Genomic DNA, 13,767 nt, shown 5'->3' on the forward strand with positions numbered 1-13,767 from the left:
TGAAATAAACAATACTAGCATTTGTAAGTAAATATTATTCCTCTTGAAATCGATACTCTACTCTATCACTATATTACTTGATTTGGCACATATACTTGCGTATATTAAGTAAGATTTTTATAATTTTCATATAAAAAAATCTAAGCATTGTTTAAGGATTGATATATAGAGCCCTAAATCATTTTCATAATTATTTAGGTTACTCTACCGCGCACTTCCGTCACGTTTTTGGCACCATGCTGGGAAAGAATTTATTTTATTTATAAATTTACTATATTATTGAATTAATTGTAGAATTATGCATACTCATACTTTATTTATAATATTACATTTACATATCTATATTGCATTTTATGTAGTTGTTGTTTATATTACATTGTATTTTGTTTTAATAATTCAGTCGTAAGTCATATTTACATTATTTTATTTCAGCATCACGACATTAATAAAAATAAATAATGTTATATTTTATGTGTTAATTTATTAGTAAAAGCATGTTATTTTAATTATATTTGTGTAGAAAAATAGAGAAAATGAGTAAAATTTTTAAGTATTGTACACCATTATGCTGTCAAACATAATACCACAGTGTCTCCATCATTGACATGGTGATGCATAGTCTCTGTGGACATGGTGATGCATAGTCTCTGTTCGATAGCGCCACAGTGTCGGAGGAGTCAGCGCCATAAAGCCCAATCTCTATCTACATAGCACCATAACGCCAAATTCAAGTGCCACCAAGTCAAGGGGAGTGACACATGGATGTCAAAGTACTCAACCGCCAGCAGCACCATGGTGATACATTTATAACCATTCAGGCCATGATATGCATACGAAACGATGCATCCATTCATTAAACAACGAGTCCCTGTCAGCAAGCACCGTAGTGGAGGAAAAACATTCAATGTTGCCGCGTTAGTTCATTTTGTGGGTACTGTGGCACAAGTATCTTGAGCACCATAATTCCATAATCTATTTTTTATGTTTTTTCTATAAATAGTTCGATTATGATGTTAGTAGGAGAGTTCAATCACTTGTTTAATTTCAATCTTTATAGTGCTTCTCTGATTTTTTCCTATAAGTGACAACTAAGAGAATTCAAAGAAATATTATATACATTCTATTAGAATGTTTGACTTGTACTTGTGAAAGCAATTTTATTAGTTCCAAAAAGAGTGTTAAGCATAGACATTATCTAGTTTTAGATTGATGGTGTAAATAAAATATGGAGTACTAATGAATTTTCTTTATCAATAATTTTATGATATTTTTAATATATCAGGTCTTCATTAAATGCACATAGTGGTCACATATGTAATTAATATCTGGTGTAATATGGAGCCTAGGAATAGGAAAGCAAGCACAACGAGATATATTGGTTTGATATGATTCAAGCATAGACATAGTGCTTGTCATGTATCAAATTTATAGTGATAATTATCATGACGGGGTTTTAATAGTACATGATTTACTTACTTTTTTAATATTTTCATAGACTTACATACTATGAGAGTTTAGAGTGATATTGAGGTTGGAAGGGTTTAATATATTCTTTATCTCTTTATATTTGATTAAACGGTCGGTGATGCATATGCTCTGAATATCATCAATATAGAAGAAAATCATTATGAAATATATTTTATATATATTCCATCAATAAAAAATAATTTATCCAAATATTATTTCATTTAATTATTTTTGAATTTAAATTAATTGATTAAATATTCACTAAAACTTATTTTAATTGAGTAGGATAACTGTTATAGTTGAAATAGATAATACTAGTATTTGCAAGTAAATATTATTTCTTATGTGATCAATATTCTACGCTATCACTATATTATTTGATTCGACATGTATACTTGTGTATATTAAGTGGGATTGTTATAAATTTTATATCAAAATAAATTTAAGCATTATTTAGAGATTGATAGAGCCTTAAATCATTTTCATAATTATTTATGTTATTCCACCGCCCCATCAATGATAGATGATAGATGTAATCAATGATAGATGACAGATAAAATTGATGAAATATGATATATAAGATTGATAAGTGATGATAGATAAGACTAATGACTAACTAACTGATTAAATGATAACATATAAATGACTGATGATTGATATGTAATGAAACTAATATTATACTGATATGAATATGATATATGATACATATGATATGATTGATTCACTTATTACAATTTATATGAATAGTTCATATTTTTTTTATTTTGCATTGATTTCAATTATAGATTTTGGTGACTTGCTAGACTTTTGTTCTCATTATAAGATTATTTACATATTTTTAGATAAGTGTAAAGAACTAGTGGAGTGAGATTGAATTGGGTAACATGCTTAGATTTTCTTTTTACATTTATTGATTTTTTTTTCTTTTTTTTGTAGTTATGTTATATTTGCAATGTATCATGGCTATTGCATATGTCATTTTGGGGATTAAATCAATGTGTAAATATTGGATGTATATTAATATATTTATATTTTATCATATTTATAAAATTAATAAGCTTTGGTAGATATTTAAAAGAAAACAAAATACAATTATCCAATTTTTGATATGGGGGTGTCACACAAGCATTGTTCATGTGAGCTCGTATCTTGATAATAATATTTAATGTAGTTTCTATTACTTTTTCCTTTTGCCTTTATGAATATGTGTCGTCTTAACATAGTTTAAGATGAGCACTTCATTTATTTAAGTTTTGTTCTATTTTAAACTTTGTGGAAGTGTTATATTTTAATAAATTTATCCAAAATTGGATGTTAATTTGATTTGGTGTCAAATTTATTATCAAAACGTCAAGTTTAGGATGCCACATATAAGAAACCATTTCCATCAAAAAAAAAAAAAAATTAATTATGGAGGAATTACATTGTGAAATTCAATAATTACAAACTAGATTAGCGATAAATGAAAGGTGTACTCGAGAATCATATTAGTTTCATTGATCAGATGATGAAAAAATGGAAAGTTCCTTCTATCTAGTGTTTTAAGAATCACCCAAAGAAGATAAACATTATCATAAGAGGGAACCAATAAGATTATATCAAGATTTTGAGGTTAAGATTGACCTTCCAGAGTTTGATGGTGGGTTAAATCCTAATGACTTCGTAGATTGGCTACATATGTAGAACATGTATTTGAATATAAGGATATTCCTACTGATAGTTGTATAAAGCTTTTAGCCATCAAATTAAAGAAAATCGTACACATTTGGGGGATAAATCTTAAATGAATGAGGGTGAGAGAGGGTATGAATAAAATTATTCTTTGTGAGAAAATGCAAAATAAATTACAAAAAAAAGATACCTATCATCTCATTTTATACAAGATTACTTTATCAAATTGTATGGTTTCCAATAATAAAGTTTGTTTGTAGAAGAATAGATATATGAGTTTGTGTAGTTAATGTTAAAATGCAATATTATTGAGCCCAAGTAGCATACTATTGAACAATTCATAAATAGTTTACATCCTTCCATTACACATATCATAATATTATAGCAATACCATGTAACACTCCATGATCTAAATTAAAAAAAATATATATTTTTATTTCTTAATTAATTTGCTAGAATTAGTAAATATCCATCATTTTAAATCAATCCAATGAAAGAATAGAACAAAATATTTATATATTCATTCCTTCAAAATATATTATACAATAATCAAGAGATTTCAACAATATCAATTTATTCTTTTTGAAGCTCATAACTATAAAAGAATAGAACAAAACACAGAGATTAAATAAAACTTGAAAATATTGATCAATCTCACTCCAGATGGTCCTAACTACTTTTTAGACCTGAAATCAATAAACCTATATAATGAGCTTACAAAACCCAGCAGGTAACCAAAACTCTATCACTGTATTCAATGTAAGGTTAAAGAATTAATATGTGTGCTCTAGTTTTAGTCAATATCAATAAAAAAGCAATCAACATGAATAGTAAATAGTTTATGGCCTCCTTGCTCTCTATCTAACTGGCCTATTCAGCAAGACCTTTATCTTTTCTTGAAACATCATAAACAATGGAATGAGTATAAACTTAGTAGGCCAACACCAATTCTCCATAATAGAATTTAATTCATAACAAAATATAATTGAAATAAGACCATAAAAGTATTGCTTAACTTTTAAATTTTAAGTATATTGATGCACATATAAATGCATAATGCACTTATACTTATGCCCCTTAAAACTCACAATATTCCACCTCCTATCATTTTAAGATAGGTGTAGAGCAGAAATAGAACATAACATAACTTTCAATATAAAATAAATTCATAGCCAGAACAAAATAATCCAGCATAGAATATTTTCGGCCCAATTAGATAATTTCAAAGTGTCTTTCTTTCTAATTAAAAAACTCCAAAATGTCATGAAATACATGATGATGCAAATGCAACATGCAATTAAAACTTTTTATAGTAGATAATATCATATACCAACTTGTATATAAAATCTCACATTTCAGTTACTAACTCAAAGTGCTTAGAAATTTATCAAATTCATAGAGGCTGTGTAAAATATAAATTAACATACTTTAGTAAATGTGCTAAAATTCAAAAAATGCTTATGTTTTTTGGAATAATAAAAAATTCATATAGAGCAAACCAACAAATAAAATTTTATATCTTTATAGTTAAATTGTTCAGAACAAAGAGTAAAACAATGTATTAAGTTATATGGTAAAACCTTTTTAAAATTTAAGAAAAATACTTTTTAAAATATATTTTCATGATATACTTTAGAATTGTAATCAGAAATAGGATAGAATTGCCTACCTTGAGCCAGACAAATTTGTTAACGGTTGGACGGACAAAAATCATATTTCAAACTCCAAATCTTCTATTTTTCCTTCCTCTACTCTCCTCTTTTCCTCGGCAAGCTACTGGCGTTTGGGATTGGGCTAGTGGAATGAGATATTTATTATTTTATAAAGCACTAATTCAGCTTAACGCCACGACACAACAACTTCCAACACGCAATGCCATCGGTAAAACTCATAAAATATCTCAAACTTCCTAGATTTCATTCCCCAACACCATTGCAACGCTACCAGGCCATAGCACTTCCCTCAAAACCCACTTTTTCTCATTTTCCCCATAACATAGCACCAAAGCGCCAAATCTCGGTGCCACAATGCTCACAGAGAACAATCCAACTTCTGGTTCTCGACTGTCTCAATCCAAATTCTTTAATTACTCTACACTCCATTCAACTGAATAATACTCACAACTACTAAATCAGTCAACATTATAATTATGAGCAGATAACTATCTAGATTTCAAATGACATATATTACATATATGATGTATTATTTTTGATATTTTGAGCTTTGATTAGCTGTTCAAAGCTATTTTATGACTCTTTGATATCTTATCCACAATATTAATGGATTAATATTGAGTTTAGTTATGCTCTAAGCATGAGTTTGATTTGTCTAATCTCAAATGTTTTATCCCTCAATTGAATTTTTTTAATTGGATCTATTTAGGCAGCTAATCATTAAATAGATAGATGACTAATTCAACCATTTATATATCTATTTTTTTTCTTTAATAAATTTCTTTATTGCTTCAAAAAATAACTAATATAATTATATTTTAACAAAATCATCTAAAGTGCGTTACAGTTAGCAGAAACAAACACAAAAGCCAAAGCCATAAGGTGCAACGGATCAGATCAAACGGTCATGAGGCCAACAAATGCCCACCACCGAAATTCTTAATCAACATTGAGATGGAGAAAGAAAAAGATGGAGGAAAAAAAAATAATCTTTACTATTTTGCACGCAATTCCGAAGAAACAAAGCCGCCACTCTCCCATTTCGCTTACTCTTCTTCGTCTTCGCCTCTCCCTTTCTAGCGAAAAGGGTTGATATCCGCTTCGCTTGACTGTACCCTCCAAGTTTCAACGAAGAAGCCGTTTTCGTCGCAGTCTCCGACCTGAGATGGCTCTCCTGCGATCCTTTGTAAGCCCTCGTTTCCTCGCTGAAAGTTAGATACAAAATCTGTGTTTGTCTGATTGACAGTCGAGCATGCTTCAATCTTTATCCTAATTTTTTTGTCCTGGATCACTTTTGATTCTTATTCGTTGTCCTGATTTGATTTTGTTGTGCTGAAATTGGACGTTTTCTGGTTGATCATGAGTCGATTTGGTCTTGTGAAGTCGATGGTCGATGCAATTTTATGTGCTTCAAGGTGTTTAATATGACCTAGCTTTGCATGGATTGTCGGATGCTATTGTACAGAGTGTCAGAGCGCTGTATTGTGGTTAATTCTCGTTAAATGCTTCTATTTTCATCTGATTGCGTGGAATATGGTTTCTTATCTTTGCAAAAGAGGGATCTACTAACTTCGGCCAGTATTATGTTTGGGTCATGCATTCAGGGATGAAACTCAGCTAGCTATTTGCTGGCTTGAGGCTAGTAAAAAAAAAAATAGAGCTTGACTACTACATTTTGCTTGTAGGAGAAGTATTCCATGAGTTTCCAGACGTTTATTTTGTCAAAACCTTTCTACATCTTGATGATAAAACATTATTTTAACCTTTTTTTTTTTTTTTGCAAGTTCCCATGGTTATCATTTCTTTATAAACAACAACAACAACAAGCCTTTGTCACACTACGTGGGGTCGGCTATATGAATCCTTTTTCGCCATTGTGTCTGGTTAAAAGTCAAATTTTAGTACAACAGAATGGAACTTAAACACCCTTTTAGAAAGAAGAAGAAAAAAGTTGATGGAGGAGGTGAACCACGAGCCCGTATGCTTCCTGCGATTGATGGGTAATCCGTTGCCCTCACCTAGGGACTTCAACTCTCACAAGAACTCTCAAGCTCTCCAAGAACAAAAGTGTAGGAATTTTAATTATCATCATCCTCCAAAGACGGGAAGGGGGGCTATAAATAGCCAAACTAAAATACAATAACAACTCTAAAGACGAAAGTGTCCCCTGAGGTTACATGAACCTACTACCTCAAGTGAGGATAAAAATGGGAAAATACATAAATAAATCAAATACAAATAATAACTCAAAAATAAAGTGGTCCAATCATGGCCGTAAATCTTTGGCCTCTTCTCTGATAAACTTTCCGCGGTCGGATGTCCTCATCAATAAGTGATTACTAGATGTTCATCAGTTTTTTACCAGCTATCTGGTCTTAAAAATATGAAAAAAAAGCATCAGTTTTATAATCTTATTTTTGGTTTATATTTCTTCTGTGTAGTTTCTCGATGTCACAACAGTAGTACCAGCACTTTCCATTATGACGATTTGCTATTTATGTTTCAGTCAAGTGCGTCCTCTGGCATGGGTGTTGCTGATCATTGCAAAGACACATTCTTCGAGCTTCAGAGAAAGAAGGCACATCGGTATGTTGTTTTTAAAATTGATGAAAAGCGAAAGGAAGTTATTGTAGAGAAGACTGGTGGCACTGCTGAGAGCTATGATGATTTCATGGCTTCGCTACCTGAAAATGATTGCAGATATGCAATCTATGATTTTGACTTCGTCACCCAAGAAAATTGTCAGAAAAGCAAGATTTTCTTCATTGCTTGGTAATCTTTTGGTTTTGAACCTTGTAATTTTCTGCTTTTTCTGTTTTCATTTCTGATTTGATCTTATTTCTAATATATTCTGCATGAGCAAGGCGTTACCAATGAGCCTAACTTTTCTTTTATGCGTACAGGTTCAACATATCTAAAATTGACTCGTTGAGGATTAGATTTAGAGTGTTTGGTTATTTACATTGAATGTTTGCTGTAGTCTTGTATATTTTCATATTCGTTTTAGCTTGTATCTCAAGTTATTATTTTCTTTCAATCTTTTAATTTGAGATGCACAAAGTTCAGAGAATGGGATATTTCAAGGTAAACATTTATGCATCGTTTGGCAAGGCATATTGCATTATGTAGTTAAGAGTTTTGTAATTAGACTGAGAAGCCTTATGTTAGGTGTTAGACCGGTCCAGTGGACCGGTCTAGCCGGTCGACACGGGACCGGCCCAGACACCAAAACGGCGGAAGTTCCGCCTGGGCGGAGGCCGCTCGAGACGCGCGGTTTGCGGGACAGTTTTAGGAAGCAATTTTGAGGAAGTTTAGGAGGAAAATTGATTGTAGGGACTGTTTAGGGAATTCCTTTTGAATTGTATGCATTAAATAGTTGATTTTTCTAGGGTTTGAGTATCTTGAACTTGAATTTGGCTGAAATTTGAGATCTCTTAGATTTAGGTTTTCTTTGAGCTCTAGCGGCGTCTAGAGATTTGGGAGAGATCGATCCTCCTCTGAATTGAGGATCAATTGTATCTTTGCTATTTTATTCATTATCTAGTGGAATCCAAGTTTCTTCTTGAGTTTTCTCTCAGTTTTCTTGCAATTTCTCGCTGTTTTCCTGTGTTTGGCTGCTGTCCTCTACTGAAAACAACAGTTTTCTTCTCGTTCTACTTCAGATTTGGCTAGAAAATACTTGAAATCAAGTATTTCCTATCATTAGGCCGGCCCTAGGGCCAGCTGAACCGGTCCAACCTGGATCAGTTCTTTGCTACAAGAGGAGGGGGCGGAACCAAGGGGAAGAGAGAGAGAGAGAGGGGCCGGTTGGAGGGATGGGGCCCACGACTTAATTAAACTTGCTTTGGGAGGGAAAATTTAAATTAGGGGTTGTTTAGGGATTTTGTATGTCTTCTTTTTTTTTTTAAATTAGACCTTTGGGAGAATTAGGGTTTTCATCTTGAGTTTGAAATCAAATTTGAGATCTAAGTTCCTTTGAGCTCTAGGCTTGGCTAAAGATTTGGAGAGTTTTTTTCTCCTCTCGAATTGAACAAACTTGTATCGTTTACTATTTTCTTGCATCAGCTAGTGGAATTCTTCATTTTTCTCTCAGTTTTTTCCATATTTCTCAAGAAGGTTGTTGTATCGTTGCTGTTTTCTGCTGTAATCAGCAATTTTCTTGTTGTTTTTCACCAATCACTGCTAGGTTTGCTTGCGAACTCAAGTATTTCCCTTAGGTTTACTTGCAAACTCAAGTATTTCCTATCAAATTTGGTATCAGAGCTGGGGAGAGAGCAAGGTTAATTGGGGGACACTGAGGATGGAACTAGTGGTTGGGAGGAAGAGAATGGTGATTCAGAGTGATGCATGGCTATCTAAGACTGAAGTATCTCTTAAGTCCCTGATCAGAACCATAGAGGAGGTGGGAGGAGGATATTTGGTGGAGTTGCATCACTTGTAGGGAGTCAGACTGGAGGAGGGCGACATTCCCTCTTCAGTGCAGCCACTCATACAATATTTCAACGAGGTTTTTCAACCTCCCCAGGACCTACCATCACAAAGGGAGTTGGAGCATGCCATTACTTTGAAGGAAGGGGTGTCACCGATCAATGTTCGTCTCTACTGTTTTCCTCAGATTCAAAAGGATGAGATTGAGAAGCTGATCCGGGAGACTTTGGAGGTTGGGATTATCAGGCCCAATGTGAGTCCTTTCTCTAGTCCAATCCTACTAGTTAAGAAGAAGGATGGGATCTGACGGTTCTGTGTACACCACAGAGCTTTGAATAAGGGGACAGTGCCATATAAGTTCCCTATTCCTGTGATTGATGAGCTCTTAGATGAATTGTATGGGGCAATCATGTTTTCTAAGCTTGATTTGAAATCAAGGTACCATCAGATCAAGATGAGGGAGACAGATATTTCAAAGACAGCTTTCAGGACACATGAAGGGCATTATAAGTTTCTGGTAATGCTATTTGAGCTTACTAATGCCCCTGCTACTTTTCTATTTTTGATGAATAGGGTGTTCATGGAGTACCTCAGAAAGTTTGTTATGGTGTTTTTTTATGACATCATGGTGTACAACAAAATTGAGGAGGAGCATCTGGAGCACTTGAAGGTGGTTATGGGAGTTTTATAGGAGCATCAGCTGAGGGCCAACCTAAAGAAGTGTAGCTTCGCCCAGTCTAGTGTGAAGTACTTGGGACATGTAGTGGTCCAAGTGGGAGTGGCGGCCGACCAAACAAAAATTGAGGCAATGCAGAAATAGCTTATGCTTAGGAACCTAAGGGAGTTGAGAGGTTTCCTAGGACTAACTGGTTACTACAGGAGATTTGTGAGGGGGTACTGTACCATAACTTGGCCCTTGACCGAGCAACTGAAGAAGGAAAATTTTTTGTGGGGAGAGGCGGCGACTCAGGCTTTTGAGAAATTGAAGAAAGTCATGACTACAGTTCTAGTTCTAGCTCTTCCGGACTTCAACCAGATCTTTATAGTAGAGACCAATGTGTCAGGATATGGGTTGGGGGCTATATTGGTGCAAAATCACATACCTATAGCATACTTCAGTCAAGTGTTGTCAACCAGGGCTAGATTGAAGTTGGTGTATGAGAGAGTGCTGATGACCATTATTTTTGGCTATTCAGAAGTGACGCCCTTGCATTTTGGGTAGACATTTCATTGTCCGGATAGATCAGAGGAGCTTGAAGTATCTGTTGGAGCAAAGGATGGTGATCGAGGAATATCATAGATGGCTGTCCAAACTTTTAGGCTATGATTTTGAGATCCAGTACATACCTGATTTGTAAAATAAAGCAGTCGATGTTTTATCCAGATGTCTTGGGGAACTTCAGGAGTTGGTTGTTTCAGTACCATTGATGGTTGACTGGGGGGCCTCAAGGAAGAAAGCATGCAGAATGAAGAGTTGAGAAATATCATGGAGGATTTGACGAAATATAATGGTAACCATTTGGGTTACTATATTGAGGGGGAGAGACTTTTACGTAGATGCATTATGGTGCAGAATATTGGCCATTAAAATAGAAGCATAATATTAAGTTAAGTGTTGCAGAGATAAGGATGCTCAGATGGTGGATGAGTGACTTTACGCTTAAAGACAAGATACGAAATGAGCATATAAGCGAAAACGTTGGAGTAGCTCCAATGGAAGTAAGATTAGAGAGAGTCGTCTTAGATGGTTTGGTCACATAAAATGGATGCCTTCCTATAACTTGGTTATGAAAGTAGATGTATTAGATTTGACTTATGTTAAGAAAGGTAGAGATAGACCTAAAAAGAATTGGTTAGAAAATATTAGAAATGTTATTTCTTTATTAGATTTAGATGAAAATTTGACCCTTAATTGAACACAATGGAGAAACAGGATTCATGCAGTCGACCCCCATAGTGGGATTAAGGCTTGTTGTTGTTATCATATTCTTAGTACCTATTGCCATATTGATAATTAGTTGATGAAAATGAAACTTTGCTTCGCCAAATCCATGTTATTTGCTGGCTGTGCATTTCTCAAACCTGACACTTCCTGAACCAGGTCCCCTTCCATATCTCGCATTCGCGCCAAGATGCTCTACGCCACATCCAAGGATCGATTCAGGCGAGTCTTAGATGGCGTTCATTATGAGATTCAAGCAACCGATCCTTCTGAACTCGACATCGAAGTTCTCCGGGAACGAGCACATTGATGCAGACATGAGATTCGTCCCTTTGCTCTCTTGCCCAGATTGTATTCTGTTATCTGGTGAATGGTCAGTATTCTAACTTGCAGAGCACAGATGCACCCAACTTTTCTATATTTTACTTCAGTATATATGCAATTGGTGTATGTGATGGAAAATACTCTTCATATCTCTATATATATCAACTGTATTGAGCTGTTGTTTCTTTGAAATTTTAGCACTTTTTTGTGTGATGATATTGGCTTTAAGAAGTTTGAACCAGAAGGGTTATAGTAATTGATCTTGGTTCCTTTTAGCCTTCTGGAACTATGATGCTGTGGAGGAGTTTCACTTAGAAAATCTGGGCCAAATTTTCAATGTTTGTAAGAGTTACAGGACTTTTATGAGATTCATCAAAAGTTCCTCTGATACTCAAAATATCAATACTTTACATGATATTATTCTTTAGATTTTCAGAATTTAATCGATACTGTCAAACCTTTTTATTTATTTATTTATAGAAACTTCAATTTCTTATATAGGATTTATCCTAAAGATAAGGAAAGAAAGCTCTCATTAAAAATAGTTATATTTTAAGGGTTTGATTTAGCATTTTTAAAGAGAGATAAGTAGTGTGAGAAGAAAAAAATTTTTTTTTAAGGCAAAGAAGGATGGGTTGAAGCATCAAAGATTTGAGAAGCTCAAAAGTTCTCAACAATATTTTAAATTTGTTTTTTATGTTTTGATGAAATTTGATTTATTCAATTTTTTTAGATGTTTGAGGATTATATTTTACCAAGAAAAATGTTTGTGAAAGAAGATTTATAACAACCCAATGTAGGGTATTGATTTTAAATTATTCTATATGTTCGAAGATCAACTAGAATGTGTCTTGTCATGAAGACTGAGCCATGATACCAAGCGAAGGGATGATGTGGCGCATTCTGGTTGATCTCCGGATGACGTTCGACATCCACACAGAATAATTAATCTCTAATGTGTGGCTTATCATTAAAGTAAAATATTGAATTTAGAGCTAATATAATAAATACAATAGTTTTATGATTTAAAATCTCATATATGATTAAAAAGCTCGAAACATTGGTCCTATAAATCCTTCTTGAAAATGATTGTATCTAATGATCCATAAGAATGTGAGTAAAAATATAAGTTATGCGAGTTTTATAATATGTTGAATTGCTTGTATTTTGAGTGGTAATTTTATATCTTTATAATCCCATTAATATAATTTCAAGCATATAATAATAACAACAAATAAACCTAAAAAAAATACAATTTCTAATATGTCATAATGCATAAGATTAAGCATAAAGATCTCAAAAAACACAGACATAAAATTACCTATGACCAAGAGATCAAGATAGTGCAATTTTGAAGAAATTATCCCATCCACAAAGGGAAGCGGAATGCTCAAAATAGAGTGGAAGCTTTAGAATAGATGATAGAGATTACAACTCCTCTAGATAATTACCTTCTTAAGGTTTGATTTAAATGAGATTGAAGAATTGATTTAAATGAGACTCATCAATGGGAGAAATTATTCTGTGCGGATATCGGACTGTCCGGAGGCTAATTAGAACACACCACGTCAACTAGTACACAACAAAGAGTGACATGACTCGCTTTGATTCGTCTCCGGATGATGTCCGGTGTCCGCACAAAATAATTTTTCCGTAATCAGAGTCCAAACCAACAATGACTACATTTGTGAATTATAAAATTCAAATGTTGCAAAATATTTCTCATAAAAGGTTTCCAACCTCTCTCCTCACTGAACTTTTTTTCCCCAAACTAATAAGGAATTTAAATCACAGACATAAATGAAAGATACAAATAACAAAGAAAAAAAAATTTGAAAAACTCTGTAATGCACCACTCAAACGGTAATACCTTCCCATGCAAAATCCTAGACCTTTCTTCTCTTTCTTTCCTTCCATACTGACTTCTTCAGGTTTTTGATACACTTATACTGGTCCACCCGACTCAACTTCCAGCAATACAACAGGCTGTCAATCCCACCCCCCTTAGAGTGGGCAAATTTTAGGTCCGGACACCGGACCTAGAAATAGGTCCGGACATCCAATAAAAACTTGCCACATGGACTGCGCTTTGACTGCACTTTTTTTATTGCATTTTATTTGCGCTTTATCTGTGTTTTACCTACGCTTTTGACTGCGCTTTTTTGACTCAAAGCGCAGTCCACGTGGCAAATTTTTAGTGGATGTCCGAACCTAATAATCTGCCCATAGAGTGAGGTCCACTACCTAGGGCTAATTACTTGA

The 13,767-nt window shown here is 33.7% G+C and overlaps 1 protein-coding gene across 1 annotated transcript; it reads left to right on the top strand.

Annotated features, from left to right (window-relative positions):
- The first annotated feature begins 5,793 nt into the window (after positions 1-5,793).
- Positions 5,794-11,780, top strand: LOC110095481 (actin-depolymerizing factor 11). Its single transcript, XM_020821033.2, has 3 exons — positions 5,794-5,997; positions 7,318-7,583; positions 11,341-11,780. The coding sequence occupies exons 1-3, from the start codon at positions 5,977-5,979 to the stop codon at positions 11,489-11,491; spliced, it is 438 nt and encodes a 145-aa protein (XP_020676692.1). The 5' UTR covers positions 5,794-5,976; the 3' UTR covers positions 11,492-11,780.
- Positions 11,781-13,767: the final 1,987 nt, after the last annotated feature.

Source organism: Dendrobium catenatum, unplaced genomic scaffold (genome assembly GCF_001605985.2).
Source record: "Dendrobium catenatum unplaced genomic scaffold, ASM160598v2 fragScaff_scaffold_370, whole genome shotgun sequence".
Lineage (NCBI taxonomy): Eukaryota > Viridiplantae > Streptophyta > Magnoliopsida > Asparagales > Orchidaceae > Dendrobium > Dendrobium catenatum.

What these genes read in the sequence shown, in the direction of transcription:
- LOC110095481 (XM_020821033.2), top strand. Translation starts at nt 5,977, where the DNA reads ATGGCTCTCCTGCGATCCTTT. An exon ending in TGGCTCTCCTGCGATCCTTT is followed by an intron (nt 5,998 to 7,317) that starts GTAAGCCCTCGT and finishes TTTATGTTTCAG; the next exon opens with TCAAGTGCGTCCTCTGGCAT. An exon ending in AAGATTTTCTTCATTGCTTG is followed by an intron (nt 7,584 to 11,340) that starts GTAATCTTTTGG and finishes TTCCTGAACCAG; the next exon opens with GTCCCCTTCCATATCTCGCA.